This window comes from Ceratotherium simum, chromosome 22, assembly GCF_057802395.1.
Source record: "Ceratotherium simum simum isolate JZ-2026a chromosome 22, ASM5780239v1, whole genome shotgun sequence".
Classification (NCBI taxonomy): Eukaryota; Metazoa; Chordata; class Mammalia; order Perissodactyla; family Rhinocerotidae; genus Ceratotherium; species Ceratotherium simum.
The window spans coordinates 49,732,728-49,753,871 of NC_141921.1; the positions used below are offsets into that span (position 1 = coordinate 49,732,728).

At 56.0% G+C, this 21,144-nt stretch overlaps 2 protein-coding genes across 2 annotated transcripts in view; one reads left to right on the forward strand and one right to left on the reverse strand.

Annotated features, from left to right (window-relative positions):
- Positions 1-152: 152 nt before the first annotated feature.
- RER1 (retention in endoplasmic reticulum sorting receptor 1) lies at positions 153-11,870 on the reverse strand. Its single transcript, XM_004425503.3, has 7 exons — positions 11,668-11,870; positions 8,374-8,461; positions 7,018-7,122; positions 4,962-5,061; positions 3,081-3,159; positions 1,553-1,688; positions 153-826 (listed from the first exon to the last, which is right to left on the reverse strand). The coding sequence occupies exons 1-7, from the start codon at positions 11,853-11,855 to the stop codon at positions 737-739; spliced, it is 786 nt and encodes a 261-aa protein (XP_004425560.2). The 5' UTR covers positions 11,856-11,870; the 3' UTR covers positions 153-736.
- A 222-nt stretch (positions 11,871-12,092) lies between these two features.
- MORN1 (MORN repeat containing 1) overlaps positions 12,093-21,144 on the forward strand; it is a 62,118-nt gene continuing 53,066 nt past the window's right edge. Inside the window, exons 1-6 of the mRNA XM_087446977.1 lie at positions 12,093-12,175; positions 13,390-13,461; positions 14,561-14,659; positions 15,251-15,361; positions 16,708-16,798; positions 17,429-17,516. Of these exons, the coding sequence (XP_087303103.1) occupies positions 12,100-12,175; positions 13,390-13,461; positions 14,561-14,659; positions 15,251-15,361; positions 16,708-16,798; positions 17,429-17,516 (537 nt within the window). The 5' untranslated portion in view covers positions 12,093-12,099. The remainder of the gene's footprint in view (positions 12,176-13,389; positions 13,462-14,560; positions 14,660-15,250; positions 15,362-16,707; positions 16,799-17,428; positions 17,517-21,144) is intronic.

Below are 21,144 nucleotides of genomic sequence, written 5' to 3' on the forward strand. Positions count from 1 at the left end.
TTTCTCCATAGAAAGTGAAAAACCACGTTAAAACCCACAGAACCGGTCTGCTCTTACCAGTGTCTCTGTAGAGGGGCAGCTGCATGAGAACAAATGTCAATTAATCAAAAACAAAACGGCTCTACGTATCAAAGAAATGTGTCAAAATAATCTCAAACAATCAAAATATAATATATATATTTATAATTCCAGGACCTCAAAAGCAATCATGGTAGTTAAGAACAGAGTTTTGAGTCATTATGATAGAGGCCAACTTGAGACATCTCTGGTGAGATGAAATGAGGAAACTGGCATTCGAACCCAGTCACCGGAACCGCCCTCAGGTGCTGAGCTCCTTCAAGCACAGGCAGCAGGCCAGCATCGTCCTCAGGCAGGGGCGAGACCACCAGCGTCCTCGGGAAGGCGGCAGCTGGGGTGCAACCCGGTTCTGGGCTCGCTCCACGGTGCACTCCATGCCTGCCCGCCCACCCCAAGCTCCCGCCCGCGTCTGCCCGGCCTGCGGTTTACTAGAATTCCATCCGTTTGAACACGTGAACGTCACTGAAAAATAAATCAATGCAATTCGGTTTAAATGCCAGTTTCTTCAAGAACCTGATATCTCCATTACAAATCACTGAAGCTCCTTTTTAAAAAGAAAATTGGATTCCCTCGTAACCAACTACTTTATGTGAAGAAGGCATTGTTACAATGGCTCAAAACCGTCCTCGGACTCCGCGTGGCGGGTCCAGCCCAGCATCTAACTCGAGAAGGTCTTGCCCGCGTCCTCCTTCCCCTTGTACGTCCTCTTGCCGTGTGTGAACGGGATGTACCGGTACTTGATCATGTGCTGGGGACAAACAGACTCAAGTTATTTCACAACAGCTTCCCGAGGAGCCACGTTTTCTCCAAATCTGAATCCCTATCTTCTCTATGCATCAGGCAATGAAACCCGGACTCCAACGAGCTCTAGTCCCCTCGTCGACACAGCAAACCTCCCCAGCTCAGCTGAGCCGGCCAAGCTCTGTCAGAAACCCCAAGGGTCTGGGAGAGGCTCTGTGACCCCTGGAACGCAGAGAGGGCTAGAGATCCTGGGCTGAGGACCTAGGTCCGCAGGCGCCCGGGTCCCTGCTGATGACAGACGCTGGGGGAGGAAGGGGATGAAGCTACACTGTCATGTCTGCCCAGTTTTAGGGTAACGTTGGCATACCACACTGTCATCCTCCGGCAGGTCCTGGGCTCTAACTCACAGGACGATGTGCCAGTGAAGACGACACGGCAGACCTGAGGGCACAACTGAGGGCCTTCCCCTCCCTGCCCCCAGAGAGCTGCCTGCTGCAGGCCCCCTCACTTGACAGCTGGACTGTGGGACAGATTCGTGTTGGGGGACCTTGGTGGGGAGCGGGGCACCGTATCCCATCACAGACCCACACGGAGCTTCATGAGGCTCCATGTGCACACACGGCAGACTCTGCATCGCCCCCATGCCAGACCTGAGCGTGGCTCTCCTCTCAGCGCCACGGTAACAGGGCAGTAACTGTGGTCTCTCTCAGCGCAGCACCGTCTCAGTGTTTACCTTTATTTGCCTCTTCATCGTGATACAGAAAAGCATGATGAAGTACATCACCAAGATGGGCCAGAACACTGGGACATTGAACGCCTCAAAGAAGGTACAGACCATGGCCACAAGGATACCCTTGGTCGCTGCGTGCCTTAAAGGAAGGAGAGAAGGTCAGCCAGCACCAGGCACCCAGCGCCCTCGGGCCCACGAGGAGAGTGTACATCTCTACCCAGGGAGCTGTGATGGCACTGCATGTATTTTATATATGACGGTCCTACATGTAACCACAAATATAGCATTCTCTCAGTCCCTTGAAACCTCAAAGCATTCTAAAATCCCATGAAGTATAAAGCGCCAGTGAAGAGGTGCTGATGCTACTCAGGCCGGCAGCTCAGGGACGACTCAGATGCACAGTAGGTGTGAAGGCTCGTGTCTGCTGCCTGGGCCTTCGTCTGCAGTGAACCCCCATCCCTGAGCCTCACGCTCGAGTCCCACATGCCCAGCAAGCAGTTCTCCTAGTGGCTGAGCAGCCTTCTGAGGAGAATCAGGCAGCACCCAGGCAGAGTCTGGACCCAGGGCCACCCTTGCTCCCTCCTGTTCAGGGCCAGCCTATCAGACTCCCGGCCCTACTTAAAGTCCTCTGCAGCTCTCCCTTTCCTAGAGAACAAAAGCCAACCTCCTTGGAGGGCTGGCAGGGCCCCCTTCTCCCCAGCACTTCACACCCACTCCACAGGCTGGCAGAGCGCCCACCAAGTCCCACACAAAGCACCAGGGATGGCAAGTAAAGGTGTGGTGGCTTGCTCCCTTCAGTGTTTTGATCCAACAAATGCAGGACAGACGAGGTCACAGAGCCCCCATTCCTCCGACAGTGTGCGGTCACCTGTCCACCTGTCACACTCGTCCTCATCGCAACATCACACATATGTCACCGCTTCTAGGAGTGCTGGGGGAAAAGCCAACCCCCGTCCCAGAGCACAGCACTTCCAACGGCAGCAGACGTCCTGGAGGCTGTGGCTGCCCTGGAGGGGACCTAGCCCTGCATCTGTGCAGACACTCCCCACCCTGCACTCAAGTCTCCCTCCAGAACTGAGCCGGGAGAGAGCTGGTCCACCTCTGCCGGCGACCGGAAGGGGCACAGTGTGTGGAGCAGCACCAAGGCCAGCTAGTCTACGGAGGGAGGCAGAGACTGGCCGTGCAGCCCATCCCTCCTGAGGCCCAGGTCTGTGACACATCTGGGACCCTCTGTCCCGGAAGCAGCCTCTTTTTTGCTAGCTTCAAAGAGCGCTGGTGTTAACTTGCAGCCAAGAGAAGCCACTAGGCAGTGGGCACTCCTACAGAGGGCCCCTGTGACCCAACTCCGTGCCCAGCGAGCACAGCACTCGCATTTTGGGTGAATGAATGTTAAAAACAAAGACCACAAAACTCTCATTTCTTTAAGAATCTAAGTTGCTGGCTAATTAGAACAAAGATCGTCTATTCTCAGTCTTATTAGCCACACTTGAGGACAAGCATCCTTCTCAACTACCTTTAGGAATTAACTCACCAAAATTTAAACTCTGGGAGCCTGCGAATGAAGGGCCGGAACTCCTCATTCTGTTTGGTTGGTAACGAGGGACCGTCATCTGAAAGGCAGAGCAGCAATCTGGGATGAAGCACACGTCTCACCTTTTTATTTCTATCACAACATTTCTAAGTTTTTCCCTAAAGCTTATGAACTAGCATGCCTATAATATGAAATAAAGATTTACATCATTTAACCAAAGATAAAATGGGGCTCTCTAGCCGATTTAGAAATCAATTCATTGCTTTAGAAGATTCGTATTAGAATTTCTTTTTAAAAACTTGTATACATTTTGAATGACTGCATAAAAACTGAACTACACACCAATTTTCAGGAACACATCAACAGTCTGACACAAAGGCACACAAAGAAAACCACGAAGAAGGAACGTTTACAGAACACAAGACGTGTGCAGAGCTGTACCTGCACTCGAGAGACTGGGCTCGTGGGGACAGCCCCTCCACCTCTCCCTCCCCTCCTCCACCAGGCAGGCGCCAGCCCCAATCATGCACAGAGAAACGGAGGCCCACAGAAAGGGTCTCTCAGTTATTTTTTTTTTTTTGTGAGGAGATCAGCCCTGTACTAACATCTGCCAATCCTTTTTTTTTTTTTTTTTTTTGCTGAGGAAGACTAGCCCTGGGCTAACATCCGTGCCCATCTTTCTTCACTTTATAAGGGACGCCGCCACAGCATGGCTTGCCAAGCAGTGCGTCAGTGCGCACCCGGGATCCGAACTGGCGAACCCTGGGCCGCCTCAGCGGAGTGCGCACACTTAACCGCTTGTGCCACCGGGCCGGCCCCTCAGTTATTTTCTAATGGCCCCCAAATGGCAACATTAAATGAAAGGGTTGTGTTTCCTTTAATATTTTCATTAAATATTCCATAGAGAAAAATCATAGGCTTATGGTCACAATTTTAAAAGTCTCAAGAAACCATCCAGCACTCAGAGACTGTGTCCCTCGCGAGACAAGGAGGATGCTACCGGCAAGGAGCAGCATCCGGGTTTTTGCAACAGTGCGACAGACGTGCTGGAATGAGTGACTCACGGTTGCTCACACGCCTCCCTCTCCTCCCCCTCCCAGGCTGGCCAGTCAGGCGTAAACGCGGCCTCCCCACCTGGCCCAGGTATGGCCAGGAGCAGCGGAAGCCAAGAATATTTCAATCTGTCACCCTGGGGAATCAGAAAGCACCACCCTCACCGGGCCCAACCATGAGCGGCCAGGGTTAGACACAGTGAGCTGCCCGTGAGAAGGGACCTGACCAATGGGATTAGAGATTACTCAAAGACAGGCTGCGTAGGAAGGAGCGTGTCTGAGGGCAGAGTCACACAGTCCAGGTTCACATCCCTGCTCCTACTCATCTGCCGCGTGACCCTGAACAAGTTACAGAACCCTGTGTGCCTCAGTTTCCTCATCTGCAAAACGAGGGAACAGAAGGAACGCCGACCTCACATGCTTGTTCAGAAGGTTTATTTTTTTATTTTGTTTTTTCCCCCCCAACTATCTTTTGCCCAGTAGATGGTTGTACGTCATAGCTGTACATCCTTCTAGTTGCTGTATGTGGGACACCGCCTCAGCATGGCCAGAGAAGCGGTGTGTCGGTGCGCGCCCGGGATCCGAACCCCGGGCCGGCAGTAGCAGAGCGTGCGCACTTAACCGCTAAGCTATGGGGCCGACCCCAGAAGGTTTAATGAGTCATTCTACAAACAGATTTATCCTCATCACCAAAGCTCTAGGCACATTTTAAATCCCAAGAGAACAGTCTCAGAAGTTTGGATTTCAAATGTTTCTAGAGAAAATGGAGCAATCCTGTGAAGTAGACAAAAACTGCAATTCTCCCCAAAGTGGACAATCTCTACTCTACCTGAATCTTCCATTAAGGAAGGATCCACTTTTGGAGAAAGGAAAGCTATGAAGAGATTTAGGTGATAGATCCCCAAGGCGTAGGTGACGATGTACCAGCCCTGGAAGAGAGGAGACACACGGTCAGCGGCACACTCCCACCATCCGCCTCTGCCACCAATTCCCACCTGGAAATGAACTGGAAATCACACACAATTTACTGACAGTATGAAGACTATAACAAGTGACAAAGAAGGAGAGTGACGTGCATGGTGACAGTTTATCTCCAATCACTTTGCGGGTCTTGACAGTGGACAAGCCAGGGCCCAAACAGCAAACTTCTCCAAGGGAGTCAGATGCACAAAACACCTGAAGCCACCAGCTCCCCCCCAGGAGTGCAGCAGAAAAGGATCTTCTCAAAGCCACATGCCCACGTGGCAGCACGAGGCTCATTACGCACAAGACGGTGCGGCCCGGGCACTGAGGGACGGTGGTGTGCACACCCGGTCCAGAAGCCCTGCCTTAAGCAAGAGCCACCTGAACCAGAACGTAGGATCTGAACATCACTCCAGATGTGCTGGCTCACATTCCCTCTAGGAGGCACCTCCATCACCACACTTTGTCAGGAGGGTCAGTGATCTATGCCCAGAAGAGATCCAGGACAAAAAATCAGGAAATCAAGAATGAGGTTAAAAACGTGTTTTGGAGCCAGACCTTCCTTAGGAGATCCAAAAAGCGGGAATAGTTACAACACATACAACACACTTGTCGTTGAAAGTGCAACACACTTTCTTGCAACTAAATTCATTTAAAAGCAGCAAGTTTATCCAATTAGAACCAGGCTGCATTGTGTGATCAATTTTAAAATCCTAAAATTTTCATACAAACAAGATGAAATCTGTCTGCCTTAAAATTTTTCAAGTCAGACAACTAAAATGTAGATGTGACAAGTTACATAGTTTAATGTTTACACAGCTTCATGTCACAGGGCAAGGCCGGGAAGAGATGCCCGATTAGGGATAAATTTGGTTTAGAACACAGTAAACTAACCTGTGTACCCCCACCCCCACCTGAATTCCCTAAATCAAGGTTTCTAGGTCATTCTTTCCATTAGAGAAAGGACCAAGTCCAATTTAACAGAAACTAAAGTCAATTGCAGTAAACTCAGCATTAACTGTAGACACCCGTACAGACCAATCTGCTACAACACAGAGGAGTGACCCCAGCCTCACACTGCACCCTCACTAGGGTCACCTGCAGGAACATGGCCTAAGTACTAACATCCAAGAACAGGTGTCTACACTGAGTTTAAGTGAGAGCTTCCCACAGCACTGGACGCACTGCAGTGTCCAGTAAATAAACGTGTCCATCCATGGACCCCTGTCCTCCTTAATCTGGGGAGATATTTGGAAGGAAGGTGCCTGCTTTAAATGAGGAAACAGCATTCCCGGCTCCAGAGAAACAACTCTGGGCAAGGCCTCTAACCTGCCTTCCTCTGGACATAAGCAAAGATTCAGTGACTTCCTCGCAAGGTCCACAGAGAATTTGCATCTAGGAGCCATGTGGTCACTAGAGAATAAGCGACACCAAAGGTTAAGTCTGGGAGGACATCAGCTGACCTGGAGAAAAGCCCTTCAAAACCGCCTGCGGTTCCTCCATCTCGTACTCAACAACCTGCTGAACCCTCAGACACCAACATCGCTCACGGCACCCAAGGAACGAGGTGGCTGGTCCAGACGGTAATTGTGGCGAGTTCTGAGGCACGGTCACAGGATGCCAGGGGGTCCACCATCCAGACCAGGACAGTGGAGAGCAGGAAGGAGAGGCTGACGTCCAGACTGTCCTGGGAACTCTAGCTAGAGAATCTGACGCACTTAGGGTGAACTGTAAACAATTTCATTTTAAAAGACAGTCTCTGTAATTTTTCTTACATTTGGTGCTTAACTGAAAAGCAATGATTAGAGACCATTTCTTTCACCATAAACCCTCCTAATCCAGAGACAGAAAAAACCCCATCCCAACAAACCACAATTCGGATAACGTGGAGACAGCCGTGTCTCATCTCAGCCCACACCCACCTGCAACAGGTAAACTCGAATCATGTAGACGAAGCTCAGACCCAGCGTCACCACCCATCGCACGGCTGTGTACGGTGTGGACTTGTCTAGCCAGGACTGATAGATCTGGAAGACAGTGCACGGTGTTACGAAGACTGTGCAACTCCTACTGCACAGGACACTTCCTGAGACCATCTGCTTCGGGTCCTAAGGCGCTGGCCCAAAGCTGTGACTACGATTAACCCACTGAGGCAAGTGCATCCATTAAGCAAAAATATCACAGAACAATCTCTCACAGCAGAGGATCCTATAGCACTAGCCCAAAGGGGTCACGACTGGGAGACCTAACTTCAACCCAAGAGAAGACTGGACTGAGAGAGGAGAATGTGCGCACCTTCCAGTCACCGTCCTACATATGGGACTCAGCCCACAAGTCCCGTCCCAAAGCCCTCCCCAACGGAGCAGGTCCCAGCCCTGCCCAGTAGCCCCTGGCTGGCCCCCGCCCTTGGTCTCAGGCCGGCTGGCCACAGCCTGACCTCTGGTTGCATGGAGCTTGCGCATGGTGGGCACCAAGGCAGCTGCAGAGGGCACTGCAGGAACCCTTAGTTTTACACATATACACGTGTGTGTGTATCTGTGTATAGGTAATTACATACGCATACGTGTGTTGTCTAATTTTAATTTTGAAATTGTTTAATTTTAGTTTTTAAATTTTAATCATGAAAAATTTCAACCATTCATAAAAGGGAATATTGAGCCCACACATACCCATCACTCAGCTTCAATAATCAAGGTCTTCAAATGCTATTTTTTAATTTTAAAAATTGATACATTTTTGATTCTGAGCCAAGACATCAGTATATGCAACTGTTCACTGAATTGGACTTCTTCCTCTAAGACTGAAACTCAAACACACAGTGTGTGAATATAGATTCAGGCACCGGTGGCCAGTGCAGGCCTCCTCACGGCCCACGGTATGGTCCAATGATGGTGTGCAGACCCCGGAGCCAAGTGGATGTGGACACAGGTGGCTGGGAGAGGGGACAGCAACAGCAGAGCAGGGGCCACCACCAAGTCTGTACCGCCCGGGAGCTAAGAATGGTTCTCACACTTTTAAAGGTGGTTGGAAAAAACCTGGAAAAAAAAATATGTGGCAGACACCATATTTGGCCCCCAAGGCCTAAACCACTTACTACCTGGCCCTCTACAGAAAGACGTGCGCGTTCACGTTTCTGAAAGTGGAAATGTGAGGCTGGGACAAGGTGTCATCCACTCTCCATCAGGAACGCTGGCACACCTATGCCCCGCAGGAAAATGGCCCAGGGTCAACAGTTTCCCGTTCAAATATTTACACAACTCATCTACAGAAAAACCAACCTGTCCGAGTCTTGTGAAAAATCTGTATACCACAGAAGGCTTCCCGTGGACGGACTCGCCAACACTGTCCCCTTCAGACATTCTGTAACTGAGAGAAACACAAAATATTTTCCATGAAAAGCATTCAAGCATTTGATCACTTTGCCCTATTTCTGTCAATACTATCAAGTAGCTTTTTTCGGTATTCAATATTTCATCCACACCGTTTCTTTCTTCTGTGTGTCTTTACCATGAGTTGTCCAAGAAAAAGGAACAAGCCGGTGCCATGCTTTAGTGGAAAGCAGGTGGCACGTGACATGCAAAGCAGCACTGGGTGGACTTTCGCTTCTGCTAATATTACCTGGGTCACACTCCTCCTGCTGGTCCCCAGGAACTGCCCGCTGACGATGCAGTCCTGTCCACAGCACGGGCGCCGCACCCACGCCTCCCCCGGGTACCCCAGACGCGCCTCCCTCCAGCACCTCCTCCTGTCCGTTCCTCGGGCTCCCCTCAGCACGCCCTCTTCTCTAGGACCTGCCCTGGTCTCTGTCCAGGCTACTCTCCACGGCACCAGCAGCCAGCTGTGCATCTCCTGGTCCTCTCAGGGCCAGGTCCTCCACTCCATGAACAGAAAAATGTCACCTACGATTCTCCGGTGGTCCACTGTCGGTGTCCCAGTTCCTTATCTGTAAGTGAAGGTAATCCTATCTGCTCCTGACTACTTCAACATACTGCTGTGACCCCTGAGGAGTCAGCCTGTGAGAACCAGATAACCAAGCAGAGCAGCAGCCTCCCCCTACTTCACAAAGGAGGATCGAGTCTCAGAGAGTTGACGCTGCCTGCCTGAGGTCAGGAGCAGCTGTGCTCCTGAGCAGCCGGAACCGGCTGACCTCAGCCCCTCCAGCGGAGCACGCCGCCACCACAACCTCAGGACAAGAAGGGGAGTCTGGCTCCAAGTTTGTTTCCAAGGCCCATGAGCAGCGTGGCCACGCGGCCTCAGTTTCCTCATCTAGCAAACAGTGATCGCTCACACAGCAGCCCTTCCCATTCAGACAGCAAACAGGCTCACAACAGTTCAAGCTGCCCCGTCCATCAGCCTGTTCACAGCAGGGCTGGAACCCGAACCCACAGCGGCCCGACACCACGCTTCTCAATCACATCCTCGCTGCGAGCACTCAGAACGCCCTCTTTTTGAAATGGAAGTCAGCAGGCTCCTGACATGATCCTGGATCTCAAGTGTAAAACTTTCCAGTTACGACTTAGAGATGAAAATAATCTGAGCAGTCCCACCACGACACACCAAATTTGCATTAAAAGTGTAACCGTGACTCTATGACACCACTTCCTGGAGCCATCGTGTGGATGGGGCAGAGTGCCAGGAAGTGGAGAGAAGGGACCAAGAGCTGCCCTTTGCTCTCATGGGAGACGCGTAAATGAGACACATGACTGAACTGAACAGATGAATGACGGCTCCCTGTCTTCTTGGGAAGTGCGTTTTTACATTCAACTGGAGAGAATTCCATATTTTAAAATGCGCTAAATTAGAACTCATTACCTAGGATGGCCGGCCACCCTGTTTAGGCCAAAGCCAGGCCAGCAGAAAGCTACATCAGTCATATTCTTTATCCTATGGTTCCTTACATATTTTCCCTTACTTTACATTTTTAACACCAAAGTGTTTACCACTAAAATGCCTCTACTTCAACTGAGGCGATAAGAGTAATATAAGAGAGAAAATACCTGGCTATCCCTCTCAAGCATGTCCTCTAAGAAAAAATGACTGCTTACACCGTCCCCTTCTCTCAACTGAAAGTGTGGAAATCTTCCAAAAACACATTAGCCAATTTCTGATTATCCGACAAACAACGTACATGTTAAAACACAGCTCGACATCTTGATTAAACTCACCGTCAATAATAAATAACATTAAGAATGTGAACTTTGGAGTCAAAGAGCTTGCTTATAGGGTCCAGTTCTATCACGTTCTAGCGGTATGACCTGGGCAACCATTTCAGCACACCTCAGTCCAATCTGCGAAATGGGGGCAACAGCACCTCAGCGCCCTCCTCGCAGGCTTCCTGTGTGGAGTTAACGGCCAGGCCAGCCGTGTCAGCACCCAGCACCAGGCCTGGCCCTGGGAGCCTCCCTCAAACACGTCAGACCTGTTCCCAAATTAGGGCCAGCCCCACACCAGCTGTTCTGTCTGCAGTCCTCTTCCCTCTGCTCAGTTTAAAGGCCACCTCTTCAGAACGGCCCTCCATGACAGTCACACTGACCACTCAGCCCCTTAGGTCACATGGCCCTGTGTTCATTTTGTGTAACACTCATTTTCTGGTTTCTTTCTCTATTTCCTCCTACTAGAATGCAAGCTCCTTGAAGAGGGAAACTTGTCTGCTCCCTTGCTGGGCCCTACTGCCTAAGAGGGCCTGTTACGTCGCAGGCCGCGGTAAATTATCTGTTCGATTTAACTGCTTTATGCACAGTCACAAAGAAAACAAAAGAAAGCAAGATAAAACCGTTCCAAGCAGCGACCATGAGTATCACGCCTGAAACTGTAGCACAACTCCCCATGTGCCTAGTTCCGGAGCCATTACTTGTACCGTTTCTGGACGTGGTCACCACTCCTCAAATAGTAAGCACGCCACGGAGGATTCCGCACGCGGCTCATCGACAGTCTGGTCCCACTAACTCTCTGTTCAGCTCCCTCCCCTCATTCGTCGGGGTCCCCGCAAGACACGTCCACACACTTCCACACGACCACACACTTCCACACGTCCACACACTTCCAAGCTCTGGTGCTGCTCCCTCGGCTGACCTGCCCTGCTAGACCTCATCCGCTCCTTCTTGGGAGGCCGCATCCCAGCCGGACCCCTCCCTCCTCCCGCCGGACCGTCTCAGATGTCCCCGCCTGGCTAGGCACACTGCGCCCGACCGCGGGCACCTCTGCACTCACGGGAGTCCTACCAAGGGAGAGACCAACCCAACCGAGGGAACGCGCCTCGGGAAAACTCGGGGGCTAACCGGCCGCCTCGGCCCGGAGCCCAGAGCAGGTGTAGGAGGGCGGCCCGGGCGGCGGGAGCCCGCGTTCGCGGCCCCACCTCGGTCCGCACCATTACCGAGCGGCCCGACCCTTCACCACGGCGCTCCGACCCGACCCCGCGGACGGCCCCGCCACGGGCGAGGACACACCGCTGGGCGGGCGCAGACCCCCAGGACGGGCCGCCGGTCACTGCCGCGACCCGGGAATCCGCCCGGCCCCGCCTATCCCGGCGCCCTGCCCGCCCGCCGCCCCGGCCGGAGCCCCGCCCGCCGCACCTCGCGGCTCCGCTGCGGCCGAGCGCGGTCTCCCGAGGGCCGCGGGAAGGAGGACGCGGGAAGGCGGCCGCGCCGGCGCTTCGCTCGGTCCGAGAACGGGCAGCGAGCACTTCCGCTCCCTCCTGCGCGGCGCCGCCTCCGGGGCCTCCAAGATGGCCGCCGGGGCGGGGCCGAGAGCCTCCAACCATTTCCACTTCCGGTGCGGGCGCCCGGCCGTTGGTGGGGCTTTCCTCTCGTCGGACGGGACGTCAGCGGCGGAAATGCACCGTGTCGCGCAGGCGCAGTCGCGTTCTCTGGCTCCGGGCCCGGATAGCTCCGCTCCAGAGATTGTTGTCGCCCAGGGACGGGGCCGCCGCGGCCACGCCCCCTCTCGACCAGCAACCCAATGGAGGAGGGCTTTGCTGGTTGCTAAGGGAAACCTCTAGCGGCAAGATGGCAGCCGCCAGCGAGGGGAGACCGATCTCCCTCCTGCCGCGCCGGGACGCGCCGGGCCGGCCGCCGCGGGACGGTAATGGCTGCAGCCCCGGGCCAGGCACGGGCAGGCCTTCGTCGGGATGGAAGGGAGGCAGGCAGGGTTCCAGCGATCGCTGCGCGCCCTTGGCCCCGCATCTTCACGTTAGGAAGTCCAAGTCCCGGAGCCGGGGCCAGAACCCGCGCCTCCGATCCCAGCGGGGCTCCCACGCGCGCCTCCCCGGACCCCAAGTCGGCTCTCGGGAGCCCTCGTTGCCCCCGACCCTGGGAAGGGCGCGCCTCCGTGTGTGCTGGTGCCTTGCGGGATGGGCAGGGGTCCTGGCCCACAGTAGCAGAACCAGCCGGGCCTGGAGACCGAGCCGGAGAGCACCCCGAGCCCGGCCCCGGGTGTCAGGGCGGGCGCAGGACCGCGCCTCCCGACGTCCTGGGTGCGCGGTTCGGAAGGAGATTTGATAGGAGCTGTTCATAGAATAAAAGAAGCAGGACCGGGGTGAATTCAGTCCACACCGGTACCTGCAGGTACAAGCTGACCCTCGGTTATGGCAGAGACAGGGGTCTGGTAACCCCCACGCTTCCCTAGAACCGCTCCCCTCAAGCTGTGCCTTGAAACCAGAGGGGCTGGTGAGGGAGGAGACCCTACCCATTCCAGGAACTGCGGGTGTGGGGAGTGGAGGGTAGTGCGCCCAACAGCTGAGGAGCAGGAGATGAAGCTGGGCATGTCCACCTTGAATGCAAGTGTGAATTTTGTCCTGAGGGGACAGGAGGCCACTGGAGGGTTCCCGCAGAGAAGTGGCAGGTCCGGCTCACCCCACCCACACCCTGGAGTGTCCTCACCTTCCCCTGGCTAATTCAACTCACTTCAAATTTCCCCTCTCCAGGAAGCCTCTGGACCCTCCCACCACCCCTCCCCACCCCGCCACCTCTCAAAGACCCTGCACTCACTCATCCTAGCCCACTTCACATGGGGCCTGCCTCTCTGCACCAAGTCGGTGCTCCTTGTGTTTGTTGCATAGATGAATGAATGAGTGGATGGATGGACGGTAAACAGGAAAAGTCCTGACTCCTAAACTGAACCTTTGGGCAGCAGTGTTGGGGAGTTCACTGGAGATGAAGCACTCAGAGACCATGAGAGGCCCCGGGGGCTGCATGCTCTCCCTCACTGCCCGAGCCCGCCCCTCCTGAGTGCTTGGTGCTTGTCAGCCAGGTCTCTGTGTGACATGCTCACCTGTGCATCTTCTTTTCAATATTCAGGTTACGGTGTCTACATATACCCGAACTCTTTCTTTAGATATGAAGGAGAATGGAAAGGAGGGAAGAAACACGGTAAGAGACATCTGTGGCCTCTTCCTGCAGCCGCCACCTGGCAGCTGACAGACTGTTTCCTCGGGGAGCTTGGGCGGGCGGGTGGCACTGGTGCCAGCGGCACTGGGCCCTCACGCTCACTCGGGCCAATGAAAGGCCACTTCCTGCATTGCTGGAGCTTGCTGGACAGGCCACCCTGGTGTCCTGGGAGGCCCCTCAGTGTGCTGCCTTCTCCTGGGCCTTGGGGCACCGTCTGCAGGGAAGCTGCAACTTGGCAAAACTCCCTGGAGTTTTAGTTCGTCTTTGCCAAAGTGGAAACTGCCTTAATGGTTTATTTCTGATGATGAAGGGACTCCCTATTTTTGTAGAAAACCGTAGTAGCAGTGGAGAGACGTATCAAGTGATTGTCACCCGGGGTCCCCAGGGGTGGGTCCAGATTTTCCAAAGTTTATGCTCACACAGTTTTATCTCTGCCTGGGGTTGCTGCCTGCTCATAGCCTCTGCCTGCTTTTCTGCTGGAGGATTGGTCTTTTGGTATTTTCTCATACGAGCCCTTTTTGTATCTGTTGGCTACCAATATTTTCTACATTTTTAACCTTTTGACTTTTGTTATAGTGTTTTTGCCACATAGATGTTTCTCAATTTTGGGCTGAAATCTCTGTTTCTGGTCCTCCAGCCCAGGCGTGAAGGCTCCTTTCTGAGACTCCTGTCAGAGCCTGGCCTGGACAGAGTGGTTCCTCCTTTGTGAAATGTATTCTCGGTGTCACCCTGCACCCACAGACTCTCTCTTTCTGCTCCTGCGCTGACGGAGATGAGGTGACCGTAGTGTCCCTCTGAGCAGATTGGGGGGTGGGGTCTTCTCTGCACCTTTGATGGCTCTGCAGTTACTCTGGCTGAGCAGCAGGAAGCTCAGTCATGTTTCAAGAACATTTTTATTGATAAGTATGTACACGGGTGAGTTCACAGAGAGCAAATGTTGGACGAGAGATGGAGCCAAACACAGAGGCCTAAGAGCTTTGAAGCCCAGCTCTTCTCTCTAAGAAATGAGCCCTGCCACGCACGGGCGCCAGCGGTCACTCCCGACCGCTATCTGACTTCACATCACGATTTCTTTTACCAGGTCATGGGAAGCTGGTGTTTAAAGACGGAAGTTATTACGAAGGCCAGTTTGTGGATGGAGAGATCATGGGAGAAGGCTGCCGGCACTGGGCCTCGTCAGGTTAGCTCTGGAGACAGGTGACGGGTGTCCTTTCTTTCTCATAAACTGTCTCTGGCGTAAGTTGGTCCCTCCCTTCTGGATGCAAAAGGCACTTCTATCTGTAACTTAGGGATCCCCAGTTTCCCTGAGGTATCCCGTAACCACAGTGTGCCAGCCTGGGCAGGGCGACCACAGTGCTGCCCCCAGCGTAGCCAGGGGCTGTCTCCAGACCCCAGACCCTCATGGGCAAGCATGATAGTCGGTTCTTAGTGGAGAGAAGGCTCACCCCACAGACTCTGACCCCGAGAGGCCTTTGCCCTCGGGCACGTGGATGCCCACGGTGAGGGCCACCATAGGCAGGAGGCTGCACCTACATGGCTGCGGAAGGGAATTGCACGCCCCTGCAGGACCCTGGAGGGCAGGACCAGACCACCTAATCATGTTTTCTCTCATTAACCAGAGTAAGTAAGAAGATAGAGAGACACCCTCATCTGAAGGGGCACCTGCTGCCACCATCGGTCAGGGAACGGGCGGGAACTAATTGGTCCTGCGAGGCTCAGGCAACAGTTCTAACCCTGGACGCTGTTTCCCCCTCCTCCTTGTCCGCACCAGGGAACACCTACTGGGGCCAGTTTGTTCTGGGAGAGCCTCAAGGACATGGCATCATGCAGTACAAAGCTGGCGGACGTTACAAAGGGGAGCTCTCCCATGGCATGAGAGAAGGTCTGTGTCCACAGGAACTCGCTGAGTGTGGCTGCGTGCCGGGGGCTGTGCAGGGCGGGATGCTTTGTGGGGAACCTGGACATCAGCACCCCTCCCCGAGTTTCCGATTCAGGGGGTCTGGATGGGCTCAGTCTGCGCTTGACCAGGGAGCCTCACATCCACTCGGGTGCAGGAACCACGGCCCCAGCCTGCCTGACTCTGGGGGTGGGGAAGGCGGGGAGAGTCTGAGCGGTTGAGTGTGTGTGGGGCTGGGCGTGGGACGTGGTCGTGCATCAGTGAGCCACCGCTGCATGACAAGCCACCCGAAACCTGTCGGCTCCAAACAACCGCCACTTTATTATTTGCTCACGATCCTGGGGGTCAGCAGTCTGGCCTGGGCTGGGCTGGGCAGGTCTTCTGGCCTCTCTTAGGGTCACCCATGTGGCTGCTGTCATTGCCTCAACCAGGCTGGCGGTCCCCAGCGTCCTCACCCTCGGCCTGGGGTCTCCCAAGGGACGAGAAGCTGCAGGTCCTCTTGAGGCCTCAGCTCAGTCACTTCCTCCACGTTCTGCCGGACAAAGGCCACATTCCTGAGCGGGGCGGGGGGAGGGACTCTGCCCCAGGAGGGCGGGGCAGGCGCACCGGGAGGGGAGGAGCAGGCGGGCAGTTACCTTGGCCGGAAGACCAGAGCGCTCACTGTTCCTGGGAGAGCAGCTGCCACCAAGAAACCAGAGAGCGGTCACCACAAATCTGATCGTGGACGCAACTTCCTTCTGTGCTTCCGATGTCTGCTTACATGGGAAGTAGAAATACGCTCGCTCTGCCAAATTGTCCAAAACCTGAAAACACCAGAGCTTAGCGAAGCCTCATCCTCATGAGCGTGTCCCCTGGCCTTTCAGACCAAAGCCCTTTGGGTAGATCATTCGAGGCCCAGCACAGCCGTACTCACTGTGAACTTACTCACGCCTGCAAACAGATTCTGACTGCACAGCAGCGCTGTCCCAGCCAGACAGCAGAGCACTTCAGTCTCAAATGTTGGGGTCTAGGGGACCCCTTAAATGCCCCCCTCCCACCCTCACTCAGGACCTTTGACAGCTGGACCCGGGAGCCACTTCCACTGGCATTGCGACTGCCGGCGCTGTCCCAAATCAAGTTTGCCATTCTCGTCCTGGGCAGCGCTGGACGGTGCCGAGGGACCCTGTGCAGCCGGCCTGGAAGGACAGCCTGGCTTCTGGGGGGCGCTGACCCCGGCCTCTCCCAACCACACCACGCTCCTCCTCTTGGGAGGGCCCGCAAACCCCTTCATGGGAGCAGGGTCTGCCCAACAGGGACACGAGGTGACGCTCGGCTCTTGGATCCTTCACTAGGACACGGGTGTCTGGTGGACCAGGACGGACAAGTGTACCAGGGGGCGTTCCACAACAACAAGCGGCACGGCCGGGGGCACATGGTCTTTCTGTGAGTGTCAGTGAGTATGCCAGCCTCACCCACCCCACAGCCACCCCTCGCCCCCCGACATCTGCTCCTTGCCTGCCTGTGCCTGGTCATCACAGTAGGGTGTGTGGTTTTGGTGTGATTCTGTACTTTCTCCTTTAGTTACTGAAATTGGTTATTCGTGTACTTAGTAGAGAAGGCGGCAATTGGGAAAGCGGGTGGTGGCAGGGTTGTGGGCACAAAGGCTTTCTCTCAGGCGCAGTGCTGGACACCCTAAGCCTGCCTCGTCAACCCCTGGGGCAGTTTCTCATGCAAAGTCCTGCCATTGGAATTTGCGGGCCCGCCTCCCCTCTTCTCTGTTCTCTTCTCCGTTGTCAAATCCTGCACACCTGGGGGCCCAGCAAGCGGAGGCTGGTGGCCGTGTCCACGTCAGGACCGGGCTCCTGTCATCGCACCCCTGCCGAGTGCCAAGGCCTCCTGCCCCTCCGCGGCTGGGCCCTGGCAAGGCAGGAGCTCACGGCCATCTGTTCAGGGCCTATTTTTGCCTTGGTCCCGGTGGCGCGTGCTGAGCCCCGGTCGGAGGAGCCGGTCTGAGTCAGCGCTGCCACCTGGCTCTCCCCCGGCCTGAGAGCAGCCTCTGTGTTTGTCCCTCAGGAATGGTGACAAGTATGACGGCGACTGGGTCCGGGACCAGCGTCAGGGGCACGGGGTGCTCTGCCGCGCCGACGGCTCCACCTACCAGGTACCTGGGAACCTGCCGGGACCCCAGGCTCGCGGGAGCCCCTCTGGGGTGTCTGCTCTGTCCCGGGGCATTCTCAGGGTGCAGCTCAGATGCTGCTCTTCATGACCCTGCGAGGTTGGGACTGCGACTGTTTCCATTTTACTGATGAGAAGACAAAGGCGTGAAGAGGTTAGGGGCCCTGGCTAATACCTTTTCGTCCAGTCTGGTTCCTGAAATGCCCTCATGACCCGATGCTGTCACTTTGTGGGAATGAGGTGATGTTTCTCACTCCTTTGAGGATGCCCACGCCCACCCGGTGAAGCTTTTTGATGAGAGATGCCCTGAGTCCAGGTGCACCCGTGACCACATGGGGAAGCAGGCGTGACTGCCCCTCTCCTCTCTGTGTGAGCGAGGCTCCAAGCCCCGCTTACCCCCTCATCACGGCAGGTGTTGCGTCTTGGGAGGTGGAGGGTGGGGTTTCAGGTGCTACAAGGTGGGTGGGAGAGATGCAGGCTTGTGGGAAGAGCTTTCCAGGCCCCCAGAAGCCATCATTCTTTTTTTCCTGGACGCGGGCCTGTGTGCCTGGCCAGGAGCAAACTGAGCAGGAGCCACAGACGTGTGTCCTGTCGACACGTCGCTCCTGTGCCCGGTCAGTGGCGACTCGCACGAGCCCACGAGGAGTGGACAGGCAGCACCGTCGGCCCTGCAGAGACCGTGGGCCACCAAAGAGTTGAGTGTGAGCTGAGATGTGAGTGACGAGAAGGAGCCGCCGCTTGAAGATCAAAGGGCAGGTTGTTATGGACAGTGGGAAGAGAAGGGGCGAGGCCCTAAGGCAGGAACCCGTCCGCTGGCCGCAGCAGGGTGTGGGAGGGGCAGGCGGCCGTCGCGCAGGCCCTGGAGCTGTGGTAGGGTTGCAGTCTCCCTCTGAGCTCACGCAAGTGCTGGGAGGAAGGAGGTCTGATATCTGTGTTGAAGGGTCCCTCTGGTCCCTATTCCAAGGGTCCTGCAGGAGAGGTGATGATGGCCTGCGTGGGGTGCAGAGGGCAGATTCGGGGTGGTTTGGAGGTAAAGACACCGGACTTGCTGACGGATTGGATGTCGAGGCGAAGGCAGGAGGAGAAGTGAAGACGACTCCTGGATTGGTGGCCTGAGCGTCAGAGGGACAGATGTGGTGCCTGCACCAGAATCCAGTTGGGAAACAGAAACCACCCCACTAACTTAATGTGACCATGATCGACTGGTGGAGGGCAGTGAGCCACTGCAGGGGGTAAAAGCAGAAGTGTGGAAATAGCAAATGCAAAAGTGGCCCCGGGGACACGTCCACAGGTGGGATTCAGGAATTGGCTTGGTGGGTCCCTGGGCCTGGCTGGGGGCCGAGCTCCTTGGAAACGTGAATCCGTGGCAGCAGTGGCTTCAGGAGTGGGGCTGATGGGGCTGTCACCGTGGTTGGTTGTGACTTGCTGGCTGAGTCAAGGGCCTTGGGAACCCACGCATGGCTGCACACGGCTGTTAGGGCAGTGGTGACAGCTGCAGGCACGGCTGTGGGGCGGCTCTCCTGAGTTCCTGGAGCACGTGCAGGGAGGAGACAACAAGCTCAGGTCTCTGAACTCTCCGCTCAGGTCACAGCCAGAGAAGCAGAGACCCCACAGCAGCCCGAGAGGACACCTCCTTTCTCACGTTCACAGGGCTGAAACGGGATGTAATTGTGGGGGTTGCAGAATTATGGTGTCAGCTGAATTCACATCCTCGCCAGGTTTCTCACATCCAAGTTAGAGCGAAGATGGGGAAAGGCTGGGCCCTGGACAGGGCAAGCCCAGCCCTCCAAGTCAGACCCCGCAGAGACAGGCAGGGTGTGGGGGCTGTGCTAGGGGCAGGAGTGTCCCAGGCGCCAGCTGCCGGGGCTGGTCTGCGGGAAGCCGCCCCGGATGCAGAGACAACATCACTGGGTCCCCCGCCGCCCAAGCCCTAGGAGTAAGGAGTGGACACACCTGGACCCTGGGGAGGCCTGTCCCCCGCAGGGCCCTGCTCTGCCCTCTGCTGGCAGAGCCCAGCATCACACCAGCCACAGATGGAAACCTTACCAGTGCCGCTCAGCAGCACAAAGCCGGGCGAAGAAGGGTGGATTTGGGGCTGAGAGGCGATGAACTGGTAACTGGCACAGGGCCCTTATTGAGATGGAGCGGCTGGGGGTGGGGGCCTGGGAGGCTCCCCGACAGCCGTGCTTAGATGTGGGGCCCAGGACGCAGGAAACCCCGCGCGTTGCCTTCCCTGCTGGTGAGACTGAGCTCTGCATGGGTGAACCCACCAGCCAGGCCACTCCTGCGACCGCAGCCTTGGGCAAGGCCATTGGCCACAGGCAGTGTCCTCAGTCCGCGTGCGTTGCAGCCGCCCTGCCAGCCTGGGCTAGCGCAGTCGGCACTTTGCACCTGAGCCTGTTGGGAAACGCTGTGTGACCCAGCAGAAGCTGCGTCCCTTCTCCCCGAGGGCACATCATCCATCCCTGTGGGACCAGCCGTCGGGGCAGCCACAGCAGCTGCCACTCATTCGCCTCAACCCCCCAGAGCAACGCGGGGGTCCTGGGCGAAGTCTTGCTCCTCCCTGCACCCACCCTGCCACGCCGGAGTCACCCCATGGTGTCCAGGGGTCAAGTTTCTAGAGCGCACAGAAGGATCGTTTGCTGTGGTACTGGGTCTCACGTCCCGGGTGCCGGCACCATCCTCACCTCCTCACATGTTGACTCGCCAGGTCTCTCAACACCTCCGAAGGAAGTGCCCTCTTTCCCATTTTATAGATGAGGAAACCGAAGCACAGAGGCCTCCCAACCCGGGAGCCGCAGAGTGGCATGGCCTGAACCCAGTTCTGGCCTTGGGCCGGGAGACTCTGGGGTCAGTGCAGGAGAGCCGGGGGCGGGGCTGGCAGAGGGAGCTCTATGTTCCCCAGTACGGCCCCACCCCAGGATTGTCCTGTCCCTCGGCCACTGGCCGCCTCCAGGGTCTCACCACAGGGCCATGGCTGCCCACTGACTGGGTCAGTGCCCATCAGCGGTCTGGGCACTGTTGGGCCCCACCCAGGCCTCCCCTGCAAATCGTGGCTCAGCCGAGAAGGGACAGGCCAGGGACGGCACTCCGCACGCCAGGCTGACTTGGATGCCCACCGCGCTCCACCAGGGGGCAGCCTAGCCCTGCCGACAGGACCGCCCGCCTGGCACGGGGCTTCTCCTGCTTGGGAGCTGGAGACGCTTTGCTCCAAGTTGACCGTCGATTGGCGGCTGGATTTCAGAGGGGGAAACGCCCCGGGCTGCACCCCCCACAGCCGACCACTTCATCAGAAAGCCTGGACAGCCGCCCCCTCGGGGTCCCAGGCCACGCGGGCCCAGCCTGGAGGCCTGCAAGGGAGGCGGCAGTTTCGTCCACATTAGGCGCCTCAGCTGAGTGGATGCTCCTCCTGGAGCAGGAGCCTGGTCTCGCATGTCACGTCTCCCGGGCTTCAAACACTGTCCACTGCAGTTGTTGTTGCTCAGCGACATCCTGACCCCACGGGGCCTCTTGTGCTCAGGGGACCTCGGACGCTCTGACGACCTCAGCTGGTCTCATCTCGGGCTGATACCACCCAGAGCCCTGAGCACGGCCTGCACACACCGTCCCTCGGT

Excerpts from the sequence above, each read along its gene's own strand:
- RER1 (XM_004425503.3), bottom strand. The coding sequence starts at position 11,855 with ATGGTTGGAGGCTCTCGGCCCCGCCCCGGCGGCCATCTTGGAGGCCCC. Across the intron at positions 5,062-7,017 it reads TTCGAGTTTACCTGTTGCAG|GGCTGGTACATCGTCACCTA; the intron begins GTGGGTGTGGGC and ends CCTCTCTTCCAG. Across the intron at positions 3,160-4,961 it reads TTCCTTAATGGAAGATTCAG|ATGACGGTCCCTCGTTACCA; the intron begins GTAGAGTAGAGA and ends TCTGCCTTTCAG.